This window comes from Saimiri boliviensis, chromosome 10, assembly GCF_048565385.1.
Source record: "Saimiri boliviensis isolate mSaiBol1 chromosome 10, mSaiBol1.pri, whole genome shotgun sequence".
NCBI classification, from domain to species: domain Eukaryota; kingdom Metazoa; phylum Chordata; class Mammalia; order Primates; family Cebidae; genus Saimiri; species Saimiri boliviensis.
In genome coordinates, this window is record NC_133458.1 from 23,480,440 (window position 1) to 23,503,697 (window position 23,258).

General features: G+C 38.9%; 1 protein-coding gene across 1 annotated transcript in view; it reads right to left on the reverse strand.

Moving 5' to 3' along the window:
• The window catches only part of EXOC4 (exocyst complex component 4), a 797,583-nt gene that overhangs the window by 111,142 nt on the left and 663,183 nt on the right, over positions 1-23,258 (reverse strand). The window contains exon 14 of the mRNA XM_003920983.4: positions 12,597-12,775. Coding sequence (XP_003921032.1) covers positions 12,597-12,775 — 179 coding nt within the window. The remainder of the gene's footprint in view (positions 1-12,596; positions 12,776-23,258) is intronic.

The following is a 23,258-nucleotide window of genomic DNA, read 5'->3' on the forward strand; positions in this document are numbered from 1 at the left end:
TGCTAGTTAACACAGACATTTCCAATAACTTTAATCTTTTAAGTGGTGATTGTTAAAAAAAGAAAGAAAGAAATCAAGTTTGCATTTCTTAAAAGACAAGAGAGAAGAAAATGACTTGTCATATCTGGCTGCTTTGGAAATACAAAATCCAATTCTGAAGAAGTAGAGATAAGAAAAGTGTGGTGGAAGTACCATCAGCTTAGCAAACACTAAATAATGAACAATGCAGAGACTGTCCAGCATGATAAAATACTCTATTAGAGGGGCTGTTTTTAAATGAGTGATAATTGTGGCACATCCACAGTGAAAGGTTATTGAATTTTTATCTGTAGCAAGAAGCTTTTGACAGACTTGCTGAAAAGTCACCTACAAATAGTACCTTCTTTAGATGAATTCGACCAAAGGGGCTTTGCAGCATGTAACATCTTTCTGGCATTTACAGGATTTTTGCTTCCTTGAAGAATCTGATCAGATATTCTTGGCTTCTATATAGACACTTAGGTTTTTCATCAGTCTTACAGTAAAGTCCTCATTATTCTTCCTTTCATAAAAATTGGATTAAGATGTTGGTTAAGAACGCTAGTCAAATCCACCTAGGATTCAACGACCAGAGCTCAAAGATGTTAGTACACAGAATTAACTGCTATTTACAAGGAACACTGTGCCTTAGAGACCTACGCCTGATATATCTCTGTACCCAGATGAAGAAGGAACTCTTTTACATTTTTATTGTATAATTTACAATATTTAATGTAAATCACAGTATTGAATTTAAGATTACAAGAGAATCTTTCCCTGAATGCATGGTTACCAAATCTGGCTCCAAAATAAGTCCTCTGGGGGCAGGAGGTACAGCTTTTACACCTCAGCTTCTTAAAGAGAGTAAAATAACGTGAAGCTCATTTTTCCCCACTCTTCCTTTTAAAGTGTATGATTCAGTACTGTTTAGGCACACCCAGCATTGCATTTGCCTTGCTGCTGTAGCTTTGGGAGATGGCTGAGCAACAGCATACCCTCCGTGGGGAAACAAAGGCACACTGGTTTGGTGTTCTCATAACTCTGTCATTCGTAACTGGCGATTATGTTGTTTTTCCAGACACCAGTCTGCACTCTGAGAACAGACAGATGTAGTCTAGATTTTTGTCACTGAATGATTTTGACCTTGAGCCACTGCCAAACTTCTGCATTTCATGATCATGCCTTGTAAAACAGAATAGAAAGGCTAGTCTGTCAACTATAGCTTGAGGCAGGGATAAGAGATTAAGAATGAGTGGTTATAAAGGTCCCTGAAAGTCTGAAATGTAATCTGAATGCTGAGTCCATTATCATTACTGTAGTATCCGCCCCTTTGCTACATTTTCCTGGGCTGTCTGGAAAAAGTCTTTATGGACTATTGATTAATAAGGAAGCTGTCTGCAAAAAAGCACATCCAGTTTACATTTAGAACACTTTTCTAAATCCAATCCCAAGTAATGGAGAGTTCTTCCATGTCACTTCGGCTAGTCCTCCACCTTCCTTCTGATTTCCCTGTCAGGATTTGTCTCCCCTCACCCACGGCATTCTGCGTGAGATCTAAACTCTGTTTCAAGGGTGAACAATGGAAAGACACACACTTTCTCTGGTGAGGAGTTCATTAAGTCATGATTTCGCACTGGTTCCTGGGCTTATCTCAGGTTTTAAAGCACCCAAGTATCTAAGGGTTTTTCTAGATAAGGGGCCAGGTTGAATAGCACAATCAGCGCCTTCAGGTACAATCTTCCACTGCTCCTCACTGGAACGTGTGCTTCTGCTTGGCAACCAAATCAGTCCCCTCAGATGTCTTGTTCAAGGCACTGTGCTGCAGCAGCCACTCCTCCTCTCTGCTGTGAAGGGTGTCGGCTCAGGCTCGGGTGATTCTGCATTTCCGCCATCTTCTCTGGCTCTGCAATTTCAGCGTGCCATTTTAGAGACTTCTCTTGCTTTCTAACTCCTTCTGCCTCTCTTCTTTCCCAGAGATTTTTCATTTATGTTTCTTCCTCCTGTTTCCATTTTATAGTTTTGCTTGAAGATACAATCATTCAGCTGGCAGCTCCCAGCCACACACTTAAGCATCCATGATATTATCATATTTTAATAAAATATTTCCCTTATGGATACAAATGTTGGCATTTCCAAAGAAACAGCCACATAATTTTTTATGGGCAAGTACTTAGAACTCCATAATTACATTGAAATGCCCACAGCAGTAGCCTTCTGTAGCTCAGCAATTGACAATCACCTCCTTACGGAGGGAGGTGGGGTAGTGCTTTCTAATCAGTGCTCAGCACAGGACAATGAACTCTACTAACAACCAGATGAATGACAGAAGCGAACTGTGGTTGGATCGGACATGTTTTTCAACAATAGCTGAGAGTTTTTGAAGAACAAAAAGGTGCCCTTTCAAACTCAACCCTGGCTTCTCAGAGGAGCACTTGGAGGCCCTCAGATGCAGGCCCATTCCCAGACACACTTCCATGACCTCAGATACAGTTTGGAAGCTCTGGTGAGTAAGAGCCACGGTTTACTAGAAATGATTCAGGAGCACATGTATTAACAGTTTTGAAAGCAAACATACAACTTGAGATAAAAGAGAAGCCTGAAGGGGCAGGAGGAAGGCGAAGACCCAGTATGATGAATGAGAACTCCAGGAATAAGATTCACGGTAAGAAGCCCCTAAAACCCATAGTGAGCCCCACTGTGTATATCAGACACTGCTACGAACTCTAAGTTGATCAGATCATTTAATAGAGCAACCCAAGGAATATGCATCATCATCATCCTCATCCTCATTATTATTATTATTGAGACGGAGTTTCACTCTTGTTGCTCAGACTGGAGTGCAATGGTGCGATCTTGGCTCACCACAACCTCTGCCTCTAGGTTCAAGCAATTCTTCTGCCTCAGCCTCCTGAGTATCTGGGATTACAGGCATGGAGCACCATCCCTGGCTAATTTTGTATTTTTAGTAGAGACGGGGTCTCTCCATGTTGGTCAGGCTGATCTCAAACTCCCAACTTCAGGTGATCCACCTGCCTCAGCCTCCCAAAGTGCTGGAATTACAGGAATGAGCCACAGTGCCCGTGCCCGGCCGCATCATTATTTCTATTTAACAGGTGAGACGATCTATTTCGCTCAGACAGGCTAAACAGTTTCCCCTGGTTATACACTAACTTGCCTGATTTGTCCTTAAGTGTGTCTGACTTCAGAGTCAAATATGTGCTATATGTCTCCTAGATTAAAAGAGAATGACAAAGATTCTATGAATTAAAAGGAGAAAAAGGCTATGTGAGGAGAGTCAAAAGCAACCATGATTGGGGAGCCAAGGGAGGACATTCAACGATAGGAAAGGAAAAACAAGAGAGCAAATACATTTTTAAAAGGGAGTAACCCTTGTGTATCAGCAATTTAAAATATGCTCAAAGCCAAGGAACATGGGGAACCCCACTGTGGTCAACCTGAAGCTTGCGTGATAAACAGAAGGAGACAGAGAGGTCCGGACAACATTCCTTAAACAAAAGAATAAGCAGCATCTCCATTCCTGTAACAACGTGAGTTTCAGAAGAGGGCTAAGACTAATCAGGTGAACACACTAAGCACAGGGGCTTTCCACACAATACTTTCTTCATTATGATAAGTTTCAATGAGTTTGTAAATATAAGCAGAGCACAATTAAGACTGAAAATGAACAAAACTGGATCATCATAAAATTATCAGTTGGTGCTTTTGTTCCTACAAAACATTAGTTATGACACTGAGCACAACATGGAAATATATTTGGACATCATTTTTTAAAAAATTTTATTTATTTTTTGGGATGGAGTCTCGCTCTGTCGTCAGGCTGGCGTGTAGTGGTGTGATTGTGGCTCACTGCAACCTCTGCCTCCTGGGTTTAAGTGATTCTCCTGCCACAGCCTCCTGAGTAGCTGGGACTAGAGGCATGTGACACCACATTCAGCTAATTTTTGTATTTTTAGTAGAGACAGGGTTTCACTATGTTGGCAAGGATGGTCTTGATCTCTTGAGCTAGTGATCCACCTGCCTTGGCCTCCCAAAGAGAGAAAGGCTCATACAAAGTATAAGTAATGTTAATAAGATAGGCCCAACATATATTTAGAGTCAGACAGTGGGTGAAAAACTCCTGAACAAAATATAATACCAATGCTAAACTAATTTTCTTAGTAAATAGCTTAATTTTCTTAGTAAATAGCATGATCCTGAAATCAACCAATGGCAATGAATTTGGAAGGTATCATCAATAAAAGAAGAACCACAGAAACGAAGCCACAGAATGAGAGTCAGCTTAGGAAAATGACGTATAAGACTGAAAAACGATGAAGGGCATGGAAAGTCTAACCACAAAAAGGTGATTAGAGAAACTAAACATGTAAGGTAGGCTGAGGAGGAGCTGTCTGATAACAGTCAACAAATATTTGAAACTTGTAAATACTGAAGCGGGAGAGGAATTACGACGCATAGAGTTCTAATTAAAAAGAATCAGATGAAATTATGACAAGTAAACTCTGGTTTAATGGTTTGACAAAAGCAAACCTGAAACATGACAGCTTCCCATGAGATCTTGGGTAGGGAAATTTTTATTCTCATTTGTGCCAAGGCAGAAAAACAAACAGCTGGGGGATTTGCATTTTATTTTTCATTTACTATTAAGGCACAAAGGGTCCAGGATAGTGAACTCCAGCATGAGAGAATTCACATTCCACCTCATAGAAAATATTAAATCACCGCAGGCAATGCATAAAGACATCCTGGAATACGGCACCTGGGGGATGGGGGTGGACCGACACCTGGGCCTTTCCCATTTATTTTCAATGACACAATTTCAATGACATGTCACATTCATTCCACTGGTTTGGCAACTGCAGCCTTTTATATTGAGAGCCACAGATTCCTTGTGCCCTTCCCATTTATCTGGCTTGAAAAGTATAAGAGGAACATTTTTGTGTTTAATCAGATTTGGGTGGCAGTTCAGCTAACAACTGCTAAGCAAGGCTGTGGTCCCAACTCTGCATGGACACGAAGTACCTATCTTCATGCCTACTGTTCTTGTCTGTAAAATGGGAAATCGTGTTAATCTCAAGCTTCGGAGGAGAGAACTGGCAAAATAATTACAAAGCATTTCCCAAATATAGAGAGTGACAGAGACTGAGGAAGAAATTTTTAGGGGCTCTATATCAGTGGTTCTCAGACTTGGCTGTTTGTTAAAATTGCCTGGGGATATGTTACAAAGCACAGGCATTTCTAAGGAGGTGAGGCTGAAAACCACTCCTTTAGAACATAGGTTCTCTGCCTCTGATTTGATTTGATTGGTTTGGGGTGTAGCCTGATGCCCATGTCATACCTAGGAACAATTACATCAAAATCTCTGGGAGTGGACTCTGCATCAGTATTTTTAAAACTCTCTTACTGATTATAACCAATGTGCAGCTCAGTGTAAGATCTCCTACTCTAAAAAGACTTACCTCAGGAAGCGAGTTCCACTTATGAATGGGTTTTGAGTCCACATTGAACATTACAGTTTAATTAAAATGGGTTAAAATAAAACTTTATTTTTAGTGAAGAAATTCAGTTAAACCTTTTAATCTCAGCATGGCTTTGTTTGAAATTAATATGGTTATATGAATTTACTAAGGGATGTTTAGCACACGTAGCAACCAAAAAGTAGCTAAAGGACTTAGTCAAGTGGCTCAGGGTATTAAAAAAACAGCTCCTCCCACAGTCTTTCAGACCCACAAGATCATATCAACGGCATAATTGTTTAAGGTAGACAACCATTTTTCTTAGCAAGTATTCAAATTCTCTAAACATTGGGCTTTTAATAAGATGCATCTACCATGTTAAAAAATAGCTGCTAGAAAGATAAGCAATGGGAAAGTGGAAAGTCAACCCAGCATTTGGAAGAAACTGCCTAGAGAGGACTACACAATTGGAGACACAAAACCAATCCCAGACCTCATCAGTAATAAGTTACATTGCTAATACGCACCCCTGATGTGATTTCATGACAATGGTACCTTGCCTCTGTAGTTTTCCTTTCAAAAACCCAAAAGCCCAGTCTAATCATGAAGACATCAGATATACCCACATTGAAGAAGATTCTACAAATACCCAACCAGAATTCCTATAAACTCTCAAGGTCATAAAAAACAAGGAAAATCTGGGAATCTGTCAGAGTCTAGATGAGCCTAAGGAGACATCATGATGTGATGATATATGTGATAACTGTGAAATGGGAAAACTGTGATATACATGTGATACATCCTGGATGAGATCCTAGAACAGAAAAAGAACATCAGAGAAAAACTAAGAAAATTTGAACTAAGTATAGACTTTCATCAATAAAAATGTATCAGTGTGGATTCATTAGTTGTAACATATGTATCATGCTAATATTATTAGTTGTAACATACGTATCACACTAATACAAGATATTAACCAGGCGTCCCCAAACTACGGCCTGCGCATGCAGCCTCCTGAGGCCATTTATCCGGCCCCCTGCCGCACTTCAGGAAGGGGCACCTCTTTCATTGGTGGTCAGTGAGAGGAGCACAGTATGTGGCGGCCCTCCAACAGTCTGAGGGACAGTGAATTGGCGCCCTGTGTAAAAAGTTTGGGGACGCCTGAGATTAACAATAGGGGAAATTGAATGAGAGAGATAAGGAGATTAACTGTACTATCTTTGCAACTTTATACTAAATCTAAAAATATTACACAACAAAACTTTTATCATAAATCAATCTCAGGAGCTCCACAACGGATATATTCATATTATTCCATGCATTGGGGTATGTTATAAAATGGTAGCTGGAATCTTTGAGGATTGTGAGTAAAATACAATGACTGGAAAAGAGTAAGTATAGCAGTAGCCAAGCTTGAAACAGGCAGAAAGGGAAACCACGGTCATTTTATATTGGTAGACTTGAACATTTCTAAAAATCACTAAATGAATCAAATAATCAGATAACCAAATTGCAAAATAAGTAATCTGATGGTATGCAAATTTGCCAATAATATGAAATTAGGTTCCTGCAATAGTGGGACATCTGCCCTGAGCCTGATGGTGTTGGGAGAAATAAAATATTCTAAACAAATTATATAAATACAACATCAGGCAGTGTCACCCAGAAGTTATTTCATGGATGAAAAGCCCTGCGAGACGCTCTGGGACAAAAGAATTCCACTGAAAAGTAAGTTTAAGAAACATCCCACTGCTGTTAATCATCTGGTGAATATATTAAAGATTTTAGAAGTCTTCTGGTATTGAATTATATTTAATGGTCTTTAATATTTTCCAAGTCTATGTGATCACGAAACCTTTTCCCTTTAGCATCAGTTAACATCAAGAGGAGAAGTTTTGATAATGCAGAGTCCAAAACATCAGCCTTCCTCAGGAGGGTACATATGATCTGAGGATGGACAATTAGGGTAGTTCACCATGTTCTGACAGAACCAGGTAGGCATTTCAAGTATCTTTCAAAGGCTGATTATACGGACTGGCATTATTTTTAACCTTGATCAATGACCTACATAATGAGATACCTACAGCACCACCCAACAGAACTTTCTGTGATGATAAAAATATTCTATACCTATACTGTTCAATGTAACAGCCACTGAGTATTTGAGATGTGGCTAGTATGACAGAGCAACTACATTTTTAATTTTAATTAAATTTAAATAGGCAGACAAGGCTAGTGGCTACTATATAGGACAATGTAATATCTAGAATATATTACACAGCATGATAAGAGGACAGATGGAGTTTCTAACTTAGAAAATACTTGCAAAACAAAAATAGAGAGTGGCAAATTACAGAAATGTTTTGCTGCAACTAAGATGAAATTAAAGAGGGAACTGTACAATAATTCCATATATTTAGGCATAGAAATACACCTAAATATTGTGTTTAGGAGCAAGAAAATGATCAGAAATGATCACAAGTTACTTGAAAGCATTAAAGTGCTTTCATTAAAACAAATATGTCCACCTTGCTGGAATTGGTTTAGTAGGAATACGGCATGAAAGGTACAATTAGTGGCTCTGATGTGGTAGAAAGAAAATTTAACTGGGAATCTGAAGACCTGCTCTGTCCCAGTTTGGCACAGACATGTGGTATGACCACTGAGGCCTTAATTTTCTCATATGCAAAATAAGTGAGCTAGACCAGATGATTTCCAAGATGCCTAACAATAATTTAAGAAACAAAGAAAGAAAGAAACAATGGTATGACTAATACTGCAATTTCCAAACCAATTCTGGCAACACAAATTATGAGATTTATTTGTCCTAAAAATCAGAAGAATGTTTAACTTTGTGGTTGCTCAGACTGAAAAAGACTAGGGCATGGTTTTTCTTCCTCTTATTATTCATGTATGTGGACTTGGCAAGAAGTTCGGCAACAAGAACTGAGAGAGCTGGAGTGGGTAAGCCTGGTGTCAAAGATCCTACTCTGAGGCCCACAAAAAAGCCAATAGCCAAATCATCGCCCAAGAAAGTCAACTTGTGCCTGATCGGGGCTCCTAATCCTACTAGATTTGGGTATCCTTGACTCACAGATTGGGATCGTCACAAGTCCAAAAATCTTGAAAATCCAGACACAGAGAAGTACAAGGCCATAGAAATGTTTTTGGATGGATTATAGTATCCTATCGAGAAAACAGTCGTTATTTAATTTCTGAAGACAGTATAAAAGAAGAATGAGGCTTAGACTGAAGCACAGGGGCTTCACTTAAAAAAACAACAAAATAAGACTTGCTAGATGGTAAGGAGCAGAAGATATAATCAAGGGCGTTGTAGAATCTCTTCTTTTATCCCAGAGATTTTTACAGAATCCAAGATAGAGAGAGGAGCCTCCCTAAGGAAGCAATGGAGACAAAATAAGCCCTTGAGCCTCCTTTGAATTCTGTGTAGACTATTTTTAAAAACAACCCATCTTTAAAACAAAAGGTTACCCTGCAAAAGGAAGTCATTAATGTTAACTGAAAAACAGTCTAACAATTTTTATGTAGGCCATATTTTGTTCTGAGAATTTTCTTAATGATAACAATTTTGGAGTCTTTGTTTAGGGATCTTACAAACAGCAGGCATTACAAAGAGTAGGCATTATTTGTGCTTTTATTACATGGCTGAAATTGTGATTAATGCAGGAAAATATGTAGAAACTTAGATCCTGAATTCCGAAGGCTAAATATAATCCTGCTCACCTTCCTTGTACCGAAAGTACATCTGTTAAAGCAGGTCCTGAATGTAAGGGTCTTCTAGGGGTAAGGGTAGGAGACTGAGACTGAGGTGGGGGTCAGGGGGAAAGAGTGAGGGAGCAGGTGTGTAAGCATGCCTGGGACCTGATGGTATTTTGGGAACCTCTGGATATAGACACTCCTGAAGTCCTCTGATTTATCAGTTGTATGAGTCAATGCATTCTTTTCCCTCAATTAACTCTGTGACTTTCAACTGAAAGAATCTTAAGTAGAACCAGTGTCAGAAAGACTGAGTGGAGCATACCAGAGGAGATGGAACGGGGAACCACAGACTGTGTGGTAGGACAAACGCAGTGGTACCTTCGGTGTGGTCAGGAGCTAGATAAGACTAGGAGACTTTTTTAGACTTGTCTAAAGGAGACAGAGTAACATATAGGCAATACTAAAAGAGATGAAAAAATTACCTTAGGAAAAAAATCATCAGTTCTAATCTCCTGAACAATGTATAGCCAGCCATGCTCCGCCACTAAAATGTGGCAGTTTTTTCTCTACTTTCTTCTAAATGTAATACCTGGCATGAAATGTTCAGGTAGATGAGAATCCTATTGTTCTATCCAAAGAGATATTCCACTCTGAAAATAATTTTGTGCAAACTTCTTCCACCTTATCACAGTGATAGCTTCTTAAGCTTAACAAGACATGGCATTTACCATACGAAATAGTTAACAGAATGTAGAACAAGAAATAAACCAAAGATCTTCTTATCTTGGCTTCTTCCCATCCTGCTGAGCATTTTCCTCATGTTCTCTTATCTAGTCTCTGGACTTGGAAATACTTTTGTTGCAGTAATCATTTGGTTCACTTTTTCAAAAAATAAAAATTTAATAAAAAGCTCTCCCCTTGTTTCCTTTCTAGAGTCAGCCTGACATACAGCAATCAAAGTAAGCCATTATCAGAGAATCCCCTGCTTTGTTCAAATTATAAACATCAATGGGTATCTCTCTTGGAAACTCAAAGAGCAGGCAAATGGGAGTGAGCCAGGCTTGCTGTTAGCAAGGTAAACCAAGCTTGCCTGATACTTTGTTTTAGCAAAGACACCATAAGTAGTGATTACAGTTCACTTGGGTTTTGCACTGATCCTCAAAATGCTGACAGTTACTTAAGTCACTCACTGGGTGGAATAATCACCCTGCAAGGAACTGAGAGGGTACAACTTATATTATAAAATGGAAACTGAGCACATGAGGCAAAGTATTAGCAGGTGTGGTAGAAGAGATCTTTGTCAGAATAAGAGAGATGATTACAGGCATGAATTAGACATCAATTTTACTGGGTCCTTTCAGTGACATGAACACAACAGCTAAATTGTGCAATTATAAAGTTAAGCATAACTCAGAATGCATCTTTCTCCTCTTGAAAACAGTTGATGCCAGGTTAGCCTGTGTGAATCACTCTGGTTTGCCACAGAGGTTATGTACTATCTTGCTGTGGAAAGCCCTTTTAGAATGGACAGAATAGAAATCCAGAATGCTGTGTCATTAGAAATAAGAGACTGTAGCATTAAATATTAGATGGTAATGACATACTAAATAAGAGCACCCCTTCCAAACATTACTAAATAACCTAACTTAGCAGCTCTGCGTTTGCAAGTTAAAGAAACCAGGAAAAGAGGCAAGTGGTCCCTTTTTTAAAGCTGTTCATTTTGCAATTAGCAAGGAAAACATCACTTCTTTCTGACTTTTTCTAGAGGGGAGAAGAGAACAGAGTGGGTTTGGGAGATAAAATGGATAATTTAAACTGCTGCTTGTAATAGAACTGCCTGATATTATGGGATTATAAAGTTGAAGGGGCCTTTAAGGATACCTCCTTTTGCAGAATCTGCTCAAAAGTAATACGGTGCCCAAACTATCCTTAATTGGTGGACACATTTTCTATTCTTATAGATTTTTGAGAATAAACTTGTATAATTTTATCAGATAAAAAGCAGTCTTTTAGAGTTGGGCATGGTGGTGCATGCCTGTAGTTCCAGCTACCTGGAAGGTTGAGATGGGAGGATCACCTAAGGTCAGAAGTTCAAGACTAGCTTGGGTAATACAGCACGACTGTCTCAAAAGTAAGTAATATTTTTAATAAAAGACATAAGAATAAAAGTATAAATATGCAGTAATATTTTTAAAAGATTTATAGTGAAGATTCTATGATCTCCCTCAGAAGTCCACTCCTTCAGTCCCTTCTTCCTACCCTGCATTGGCCCTTCAGATAGGCACTCAAGGGGCCTCGTCAGCATGAGACCATACATATAGTGAGCACTCAAGTGGCAAAATCTGCCTTTTGGGCCAGATGTGGTGGCTCATGCCTGTAATCCCAGCACTTTGGGAGGCCGAGGCGGGTGGATCACTTGAGTCCAGGAGTTTGAGACCAGCCTGGCCAACATGATGAAACCCCATCTCTACTAAAAACACAAAGCCAGGTGTGGTGGCACAAACTTGTAATCCCAGCTACTCGGGAGGCTGAGGCACGAGAATTGCTTGAACCCAGAAGGCAAAGGTTGCAGTGAGCACTGCCCTCTGGCCTGGGCAACAGAGTGAGACTGTCTAAATAAATAAATAAATAAATAAATAAATAAATAACAAATCTGCCTTTTCCTTTATGCCTTCTTCATATCATGTTTTCTTTGTCTCTATTTTAACTGTGTTATACAAATTCCTGAAGTAATGCTTTAAATATAATTTTATAGTTATTAAAGTTTATGTGCCCTAAAGTTTTCAAATTATTTTTCTCTAGGTCATTGGTCCTTGATAGAAAACAGGTTTCCCCTAATTTCATATTCTATTCCTTAATTTTCTTGAAATCTGTAATTGTTCTCTCCTAGCCATCTTTTTCCCAGAATATTTGTTGTCTTCATTGTCTCTATTTTCCAGCATCTTAATCACTTCTATGACTCTAATAAAAAGATTAGCTTTATATCAAGTTAAAATGAGGAGGTCAGCCGTGTGCACAGCCCTGAGCTCTGAGACAGTTTTTGCCCTTCAGAAGTTGTTGTAAGGAGGGAAGAAAGTATTGCTTTCTGTTCTTGAGACACTGTGACTCAATCCTAGATGAATTCATGTTTCTAAGGCATAGTATCAAGCTATGTCAACATGGGCCTTCCTGGCTTCCCTTATTCCACACAGGGAAACCAAGATTCGTTCCTTTCCCAGAATCACAAAGTAGGAGAGGTGCAACGCAAACAGAATTCTAACCAGGACCTCTGGCAACTTGGGACACGCTCCTTTATGGTGACCAGTGTGCACTCTTGTCTTTCAATGAAAGCATTCAGTCTAGTGCCTTGGCTGTCCCCATCACAGCTTCCCACTGGATACTTACTCTGGGATGTGGAAAGATTGGAGAAAGCTGACTTTGTTCGACCTGCCAACCATTCCAAGCTTTCATGCATGTTGGCCAAGGCTTTGAGGTCACTGACGTCACGAAGGATGTCTTGTGGAGGGATTAATTTATCACCCAGGTTCCCAATAAGAACTTCAGACTCCTTGCCAAAAGCTGCCCTGAAAAGCAAATTGGAAACACACTTCATATATAGCATGGAAAAGGCAGGACCGGGTAACACTGATTTAGGCAGGCCTAGCACAAGGACTGACATAATCACTGTTTTACAGCACGCTCTTTTTCCTAGGTTTAACTTTGTGAGACAACTATCACATGCCTGCGTAACATTATTCTGGTAGGGGAAAGAGTTCTCGGAAGAAGAAACAAGAGACTCCAATGATTGTGCCTTCAACAGGGACCAGTATGGGCCTTAATTATACAGTGATAGTCCCTGGGGATGGCGTCTATACTGCTCTCCTGTATGTTTTTTTCCTTGCCTCTTCTCTTGCTATAGATGTTGATAAACAGCTTAGGGTGTTAAATATGTACATGGTTTAAAGCTTACTGTAGTGAGAATAAAACCACCAAGTTAATCTGGCACCCAGAAAATATTGAATAATGTTCAAAAGCAAAGAAGATCTGGCCTCGTTAAGAGAGTAGGTTATAACTGAGATGGATGACAGGCTTCATTCATTTATTTATTCACTTAGTTGTTCTAAAAAGGATCCAACACAAAGTATAAGTATTAAGGCATTTAGCATTTGGAAAGAGAAACCAAATAAAAAAAAATCAATGCTGGGATCCTTTTAAGGACTGGAAAAATATAATTGAGTGGGTTTCACACAGAGCCCAATGTCTTCAAAATGTTTTGCAGGGGGAAGGGAGGGGTTGAAAAAATGAAATTAGAGAGGTCGACAATCCAGTCACAAAGGATGGAGCTGGAAGGGACCTGAGATCACACAGCTACGCCACTGCAGGAATGAAGTGGAGGCTCCGACAGTCAACTGTTCTGCCTCCACGACACATGAGCGGCAAAGCTGGGACTCAGGCTGGCTAATTTCCACAGGTTTCTTTCCCTTTAAAAAGGAAGAGCGCTAAAATTAGAAAAGATGACTGAGAATGTTAGGGAAAAAAATCATGGCTTTTCAGGAAAGTTACACACAGGTGAGTAAGCAGAGCTGATGCTGGAGGTTGGAATAGGCGCCTGGAGAGTTTTCTGTAAGTCCCAAGGCTTTTAAAATCCAACACACCTTAAGTGAGAAGAAGCAAGAGCTTAATTTAACTAGAACAAGCCAAATTAAGTTTCGAGTGTGCAGTGATTAATAACAATTGTTGACACATAGTCAGAAAGATGCTTAATTGACACATAGGCATTTAGCACCCAGTGCTACAGCAGATGCCCAATGTTGAAAGAAACAACTGCTGTGAATCAAATGCTTATCTAAAATGTTTATGCTACCAAGTAGTGAGTCATGACTAGCCTCCTTATTTTAGTATAGGGTTATCTTTTTTAAAGGAAAAATCACAGTTGATGTTGAGGCAATGAAGAGCAGTGAACTGAGCACATGGAATGTGGGTATGCACCAATCTGATCTAAGGGGCTCGGAAAAGGCCTTGGGGTGGGCCCTGAATTCCACATTTCGAACTGATTTCCAGGTGATGCTCAGGCTGCTTGTCTGAGAAGCATGTTCTCCTTGAATGGCAAGCATGGAATACAGACTTCAAAGTGAGACAAACCTGGGTCTGAATACTGAATCTGCTACTTGCTTGTTGTGTGACACTGCTTAGCTTCCAAAGCATTATTACCTAGGGGTAAAAGAACTGACCTGATATGAAGTAATATAAGGATTAGATGTGATTCTTAAAAGCTCTTCATTGGGAAAATTTCAATAACTATGTAAAACTAGAAAGAACACTATAACAACCTCCCATGTAACTCTCTCCCAGCTCCAACTATTAGCAACTCATGGACTCCATTATTCCATTTATCCTTATTTACGCCTCCCCATCACCACTTTAGAATATTTTGAAGCAAATCATTCAGGTGATAACACAGTGCAAACAATTTTCACTTGGCAAAGCTACTGTTGTCATTATTATTCTTAGGTCTGTTGAGATGTAGTTTGATGAGTTTGAGTCTGTAGTTTATTTAGTGTTGACCCAAGGTATGGGATGATGAATGGATTTAAGTAGTCAAGAGTGACCAGGAAGAAATATGTTACATATCAAGAGCTAGTTTTACAAATAGAGCCTTGTAAAACCAGAGTGTCTCACAGTCCAGACTTTTATCGGCATCTTCAAGAAGTTAATTATTGTGACAGAAACCATTAGTTGCCTACCCAGGATAATAGATACTGGGTTATCCATTATCCCATGTGTTCTTGGTAAAAGGACCCTGATGTTGTTGGGGTCAGTAATGTGCCCAAGTTAAAATGAAACAAAACAAAAAAACCCCACTAAATTTTCCTGCCCTTCTTGCAGATGTGGTGGTCAGTGAGATATAAACTGAAATCAGTAGATGGGCTTCGAGGAAGCCCTCTCAGTTGGCAGAGACGTCTTTTGCCTTCTCTCTTTCTGGAACGAAGCCACGGAAACTGGGGCTGCAGAAGCTCTTCTCAAACATCGGGACCTTGAGTACGGAAGCCGGTGCTGAGAGTCCTGGAGCCCAAAGACAATGGGGCGATGGTGCACTGATGCCCTCAAGGAGCAACAATGCAATCCCGGACAATAAAAAGGCTTTTGAGCTTCATGTCATAGCAGAGAAAAATGAAGCCCTACTTGTTTAAGCCACGGCTATTTCAGGTTTCTGTTAGTAGCTGCTAAATGCAATTTTTAGCTGACTCATTTATCTAATTAGCATACGAGATGTCATCCTAAGAAAACTTTCTCTGAATTTGGATAGCTCTAAAATCCATTTACTAGGAAAAGCAAAACAATATCTCCTCTGTGATTCGAGCCCAGAACACATTTAAAGTATTTCCCCTTGGCTGTCACTCAGTCAGGTTGTAAATATTTAGTTTTCTTAATCTGCCCTTATATATCAACTCTTCCAGCCCCTTAATCATCTGTGATAGACATAACAAAAAATGCCTGTGAGCTGGGTGGTGAAAAATCAACAGGGGAGGCAAATGGCTTTGAAAACCAGGCTTGGAGCCATTTTTACGCAGATTAGGTAGAACCCTAGGTGAAATGTGACAATCAAGACAAATGTATTTATGTAGAAGTCTAATCTGCTTGAGTGGGGATCCTGGGCCCTGGGTAAGTCTGCCCTGTGCTGCCAGGGCTTGATGCCTATCCCATTTCCCTCTGGCTCACTGAAATTTGCTTAACCTCCTCAGACAGGAGAGCAATAGACTGAGAAAAATACAAACTGCCTCATGTTGAATACATAGCAGACATCTCATTTGACAGGAATCCATAATCACCCCCTAACAACCTGAAAAGAGCACAGAAACTATGACACAGAGAAGAAGTGATTGACAGCTATAACCATTTCACACAAAAAATCATTCCTTCGAGAATTTGTGTGTGTCAAAGAGCTTGGTGGAAGGTTTTATGTGTTAGAATAACCTTAAAGGGATGGCTTTAGCTGCTTGACTACAGATTTTTTCCAAACCCTCTGATTTATTAAATTATGATCTATCTATACTACGGAAAACCATGAAGTCATGAGGAATTATGCATATAAAAAGCTTGACAACATAGAAGAATGTTTGGTATAGCTTATTTTTCATTATGATATACAGCTGTGTGAAATAAACTTATACAACTATAGGTATTGTATGATATTAAGAAAATAATTAAATATATGGACCACAGAAGGGTTGGAGGTCTACATGCCAAAATGTCAACTGCAGGATTATATCATGCTTTCTGATTTTCTATACTGTCCATCTATTCTCCAAAAAACAAGTTTAAGTTTTAGTGAAGAGAAAAATGGAACATCTTGCCACGTGTGAGAGAACTTTCAATTGGGCATGTCAGGAATCCCAGCACATAAAACTGGAGGACATGGCTATTAGTTACTTGTGCCAAAGTGGGAGGCAGTGGGTGCACTGGCCTGAAGCTGGTCTGGACTGGTGGCTCCAGGCTTGTGGCAGACATAGTCATTGTCCCCTGCAGAGGAACTCACAGCCAAAATGGCTGCTACCTGGCCACTGGACAGTATTATTTCCTCTTTCTAGGCCTGAATTTTAAACACCCTTCATCTTCTGCTTATTATGACAACACATTATTTAATGAAGACACCATGTATTTTTGAATGAAACAGGCAGCAAATTAACATTGTCTTCAGAAGGTGAAGTAATAGAAACTCAGAAGTAACAGGTGCTCAGTAATTGCTCAAAGATGATCAGACACACCAGGAGTAGAAATTAGAACTCAAAACATGAGTGTTTTGGGTACTGGATCCCATCTGAGGGCTTGACTTTCTAATCGGTTGGCCAACCGGCTCCCGTAGAAGCCTATGAAACTAAAGAAGAATGTTAAACCTGGTAAGCTGAAATTTTACCACACAATTATTTATAATCTGTAAAGAGCTCTATGTGACAAGAATTCATTTAAGATAATTTTGCCAAGAGTGTTAAACCTATTTAACTTAATTTTACCACACAATTATAATCTTTAAAAAGGTCTATCTGACAAGAATTCATTTAACGAAATTTTGCCAAAGATGCTCAAAATTGTCTTCATTTAGTCTTTAAAGAATTCTGTTATCTACTGAAAGGAAAGCAAAAAACAAAAAAAACCCTGCACTTTCAGCAGACCTGATACAATTATGAAGGAAATATCACAAATAGTTTCAAGGACTGATCTGCAGACCTGTGCTGTATCCGATCACGTAATATATGTGTACATATACATATATATATACACACACACTCAGACCTGTCCCTCTCTCCCAGCCCTGTCCCCCAAATCTTCCACCATCACCACTTCCGATTGCTGAGCCTAGACCTAAGATTAACTAACTGCCCTAAGAGTCTAGGAAATGCTACCTGCAAAGTCGGTTCCCCTACGATAAAGAACAGAGCAGGGGAAAGGCCAAGACTGACTCAAATTACCAAGTCTGTTTGACAACAGCGGTAATTTGTTACAAGACCTCAACATAAAACTAATACATATGGTAATGATATGGGTACATAACAGTATGTCTTCATTCTTGGGAAATGCATGCTAAAGAGTTTAAGAATCAAGGTCATTATTTCTGTAGCCTACTTTGGAATGGTTTGGTAAGGGGGTAGTATGTGTATATATTTGGAGAGAGAAAAGAGTGAGTACAGCAAGATGTCAGTGATCAGGAAATCTGTCAGTATGTGGTACGTGCACATTCATTGCACTGTTGTTTCAACTTTTCTATGGGTTTAATATTTTTCAAAGTTCTAAAATAACAACAAAGAGTTAAGCTCAGGGAACAAACAAGAAGTGAGAAAAAGAATTTTTGGGGGGGTGCTATTCAAAATCAGCATCTCTCCTACTCCTGTCTAAAAGAGTTCCTACATGGAGAACTCCTGGGAATCACTTCCTAGATAGACCCTTTGACAGTGCTCTTTTCTTCCCAGCCTACCATGCTTTCTGGAAATGAAGGTTTTATACAAAATATAACATGTACGACAAGAAGTTAATGCACCAATTACAAACTTAAGCAATATTACTAAAGCAATCAGAATCCCTGCAAACTGTCTCTGCCATTTTAATTTCAGATATGGAGAGATACAATTTAGAATGACAGTCAGTTACGTTTTGACATGTTCAATCCAGGAATATATAAATGCACAGTTTCTTCTGTCAGTCTTTCTGTCCTTGTGTAAGTATTTTGGACTGGTTTATGTGTTGTGTTCTTATGGGCGAGCACAGAAAAACTGTTATGCATAATTTAGCCTCTTCCAGAAGAAGCAAGGTTAGAGTTATCAAGGCTATGGTAGAGGCAAAGGTCTAGAGCGTAAATTGCAGAGACCATTCTGTTAAGGCAGCTTTGCCACCATGCAGGCTCCTAGTCTAAAGAAAGACACAAACACATCATTCTTACAGAGGCTGGGGTGGTAGCAAAACACCAGAATTCAAACAGCTTCTCCAATTAGAGGCCAAGATCTTAATCACAGGTCAAGGTGTCTGACGAGTCCAAATGCATTAGTATGAGAGATTTACTATGTTAAAAAAAAAAAAAAAACTGTTCCTATTTGACTCAGATCTATATAATGTATATGAGAAGAAATCCTTTAAAATTTCTCTGTAATTATACTTTTAGTTTAAGTTACAATTTTTCTTTCCTAGCAGCATAACTTGTTCTTTTGCCTATATTGTTAACAATATATTCTATATATTAAATAGTTAACTTTTTCATTTCTGAATAATCTTTAGTTGGCAATATAAAACTGCAGCGCAGAATCTGGGCAAACAATTAAGTATTTGTACTCCATATTATGAGATAACTCCTACACTATTTTTTCTCTTAGTAGCATATGAATACAAACATACATTCATTCACCAAGTATTTATTAAGTCACTATTGTGTGACTCATTTGATGCCTGTCATTCAACACTTAAATTCGAGAACAATAAAACTGGTTAGGCACTCTGGCCAATAACCTTATGCCTTTGATATCAGTGTTGAATCCTGAGTTTATCTAAGAACTTGATGCTTTCACAGGCAGCCTTTGGTTGTACGACAATGTTTTTCTGGAAACCTCACTGGAAAATAGTAATTATAAAATAATTGACCAAATTTTCTTTTAAAACAGCTTTACAATTGAAAGTTGTGTTTCTGAGACATCAAATAAATGACAAATAATTGAAAAAAAAAAAGCCATAAATGTTAACTAGAACCTGAAGTAGTAACTAAAAATAGAACAATCATATTCAAAGTTCCACAAAATGGGTAGAATATACTAGGTGATTACACAAGGGTTTCCAACCTACTCTGAAGCATACATAAATATATGACTTAAAAACATAAGCTTTACTGGATGTTAAATATTACCTAATAAGCTAGTTAAAACAAATAAATACACAAAAACACATACACACACACAAACATCACTTAAGAAAAAAATAGCCAATAAGTTGGAGACTCACAGGTTGTCGTTTACAGAGGAAAAGCTGGAGGTGCAGAGGAGGAAGGGACACACGGGGAGTTAGTGGCACGTGGGGGCAGGAACCCAAGTCTCAGTCTCAGGGTTTCTCCACGTTTTGTATCCCCGTTTTTGGTACCAAGCAGATGAGTCTACTGACACATCAGTGGGTAAAGACTGAAAAAATTCCATGAAAATTGACACTAGAAACTAAGCAAAAAGCTAACTGCAAAGCAGCATGTTACTTTGAGACTGACGGCACCAGCCCAGAGTTATGATACGTAGACTCGGAATCACTATTCCATGGTAATGCTCTCGAGCTTGGAAAAAGAGTGCATCTTTCTTTAGCTAAGCCATTCAAATAAGCCTGGCTACTAACTTTGCTTCATGGATGTTGTCAAGCAACACTAGGTGTAAACAATTAGGTACATGTTTCTTAATTTAGGTGCTATGACTTCCGTACGTATGCAGTTTTTCTGCCAGGAGTCACTGTATAATAGGCATTACACAGTGCATAATTACACTAATTACTTTCCATAAAGAATTCTTGAACTTCAAAATAGATTATCAGGCGACAGGAGTGAAATAACCAATAATCACTTAAGTTGAGCATATAATACTCTGGGTTTTTCAACTACTGAGAATGAGGATATGTTTAAAAGCTATACTTCATATAGCACTGAACTCCTTCCCCTGAGTATACCAGCTTATTGATTATCCTGGTTATTTCTCAAATTGCCATACTATTTCCTCTTGAAGAATTTAAATCTGTTCAGAGCAGAGACATTAAACAACTGATCTCAGGCAAGAGCAACAAGGTATCAGTTAAGGTAGCTCTCTTGAAACAGAGAAGGGAAGGGATGAGGAATGAGTAAGGGAGGGGGTTTTAAGAGAAAGGAAGAGAGAGACGTGAGCCTTGGCAGGGGCAAAATGAGATACACAGGAACACAAAGAAGGGAGCAGTAGATATGGGGGCTACTTGAGGGTGAAGTGTAGGAGGAGGGTTAGAATCAAAACAACACCTATCGGGTACTATGCTTGTTAATTGGGTGATGAAATATTCTGTATGCTAAATCCCCATAACATGCAATTTACCCATGTAACAGACCTTCATACATACCCCCGAATCTAAAACAAAAGTTGGAAAGAAAAAAAAAAAGAGATACTATACTGAAGAGTAAATGCTTTGTGTAAAATTGGCAAAAAAGTGAAACTGGCTTAAGACGATCCATTTTTTTTTTTTCTGGGATACAAGCGTTAAAATGACAGTGTATTTGCAGAGCAATAGGTGAGCTATTGGAGCAGTCACAAGGTCAGAGGATGTGTGGATAATTCTTTTAAAAGCAAACAACAAAATTTAAACCAAAGGAATAATCACCCATGGTTAAATAACCTATATTAACGAGTAGTGACCCCACTGTCCTACCACTCCCCAGTCTCATTCCTGTGCCCCAGAAACAACCACATATCACTGTTTAAAAAGTTACTATTGCTTCTAAATTCTTCCAGTGATGTTCGCCATCTCTCTAAAGAATCTGTTGAAATGGCTACTTGTTGATGTTAATTTTAGACATTGTGTTCTGACCTCTTGCTTGATGGTTAGGTGAGGATCCTCTCCCCTGAGCTCCAATTCCACCCCCTTCCTCTTTCTAATGTAGTTGTAGTATGCTTTTTAGTTCTCTGGTCTCTTCTGTGTAGGTTTATCCATATTTTTCCCTCCAGCAGTAGCACTCACCACACTATTAAGAGTCTGCTCACTTGTTTGACTCACCCACAGACTGAGCAAGGGAAGCAGGGTGGGGTGTGGAGGGGAAGAGGGTTTCTGGGAGGAGATGCTTGGAGGAGTTGATACCTGAGCCAAATCTTGATGGCAAAGATGAAGAAAGAGGATGGTGAACTAGGAAGCTGAAAAAGTTCAACAGGGAGAGAAAGACATGTGAGGAGGCAAGTGGTCCTTCATCCCCGGCAGGGAATTTCAGCTTGCAGCAGAAACCAGGCATCAGCAGAAACAGAGCGGGGCTAAGCCTACAGCGGGCACAGGGCTTTCAGCAGTGGTTCTGGATGGTCTCACTGCTTGCCCTTGTCTTGGGAACACGTCTACCTGCAGCCTACCTAGGCTTGATCACAGACATCCTGCCCATCATCACGATGGCACAAGCCACCACTGCCAGCTTTACTTGTTCAAGGGCTAAGTGGGACTATCTTGGAAGAATTGCATTTTTTTTTTTCTTTTATTAAGCCTCAGCTGAAAGAGGAATGGCATTAAATGTCCACCTTAATGAAAAAAATTAAACAATTATATCTGAAATTAAAAAAATGAAATGTGGACAAATTAGTGACACTTCAATGATACTAACAGATAATTATAATTCTCAAATAATCATCCAAATCCATTAACATTAATGTGACGTGTAGGGGAGATTTTAAAGTTTGTTTTTTTCCCATTTACTGCCAATCTTATGCTAACAAGAATCATATCATTTTCATATAGTAACGAAATGCCTAATTCGATCATCTTGAACATTAATTGATATGTTTGCAGCTGAGTCTCCAGCTAATGACCTGTCTTTTTTGTTTAGTTTTGAGATTTAAGTCAGCTTCTCATCCAGACTTGCCTGGCAGCGTCCTATATCCATCTATGACCTTCGTCTCATTTAACTAGGGAAAAGAAAATATTTTAGTAAAGCATTTTCTACTCTTGCACTTATTTAATATATTCATGTTTTCTGATTTATCTTTCCTTTTACAATTAGATTTAAGAAGTCATATTAAGCCTCCAGAGATAATGAAATAAATGTCTCTACTTTATGAACATAAATATGAACATTTTGTTTAAGATAGCTGAAGTCTTCCTTGCCTGCATTGCTCCTTTCATTTACTCCTTCACACTTTATCTAAAGATTCTTCATAGCTATAGTTATCTGGAACCTTTTAACAGCTGTTGCTTACATTACGTTGAGAACCTTTCAAATTTCCAACCAGAACTTTTCTGAGAATCACTGATGCTCTACTTTATTCATACAATTTCCACCTCTAAACACATTCCTAGCCCTGCTAGATTTCTGCTTCTCTTAGAATTGTTTAATCTGAATTGGATGAAAAAAATTGAAGAGGTATAAAGACCTACTAAGGACAAAAACAAAACAAACTAGTTAATGATAGTGCCGAGGCCCAGAATGTAGGTCAGTGAGTTTCCAAAGGGAATTTCTTACTATGTATATAACTTTTAGAGAGTTCACTGAAGGCTGAGGCCTCCTCATTTTTTTTTTTTTTTTTTTTTTTACATTTTATTCCTTTCATTTGAGGAGTGGTTGATCCTTCTCATTCATTCAACATTTACTGAGGACCTATGCTAACAGGATTCCACAGAAGAAAAGTAAAAGTGCAAACTCGATTTTGGCTTTTATTCCTTTTTCATTAAACCTTTAATATATGACTCATGCCAAATAAAAACTTAAGATCAACCGTCTTGCTTGCTGGAAATTAGTATTTTGCTGTTAATCATGTTGACTTCCTAATTTCATAAAACCACAAAAGGTAATCATAATAAACATATCACTCATTTGATTCTCCAGACAAAAAGTTATTTTCT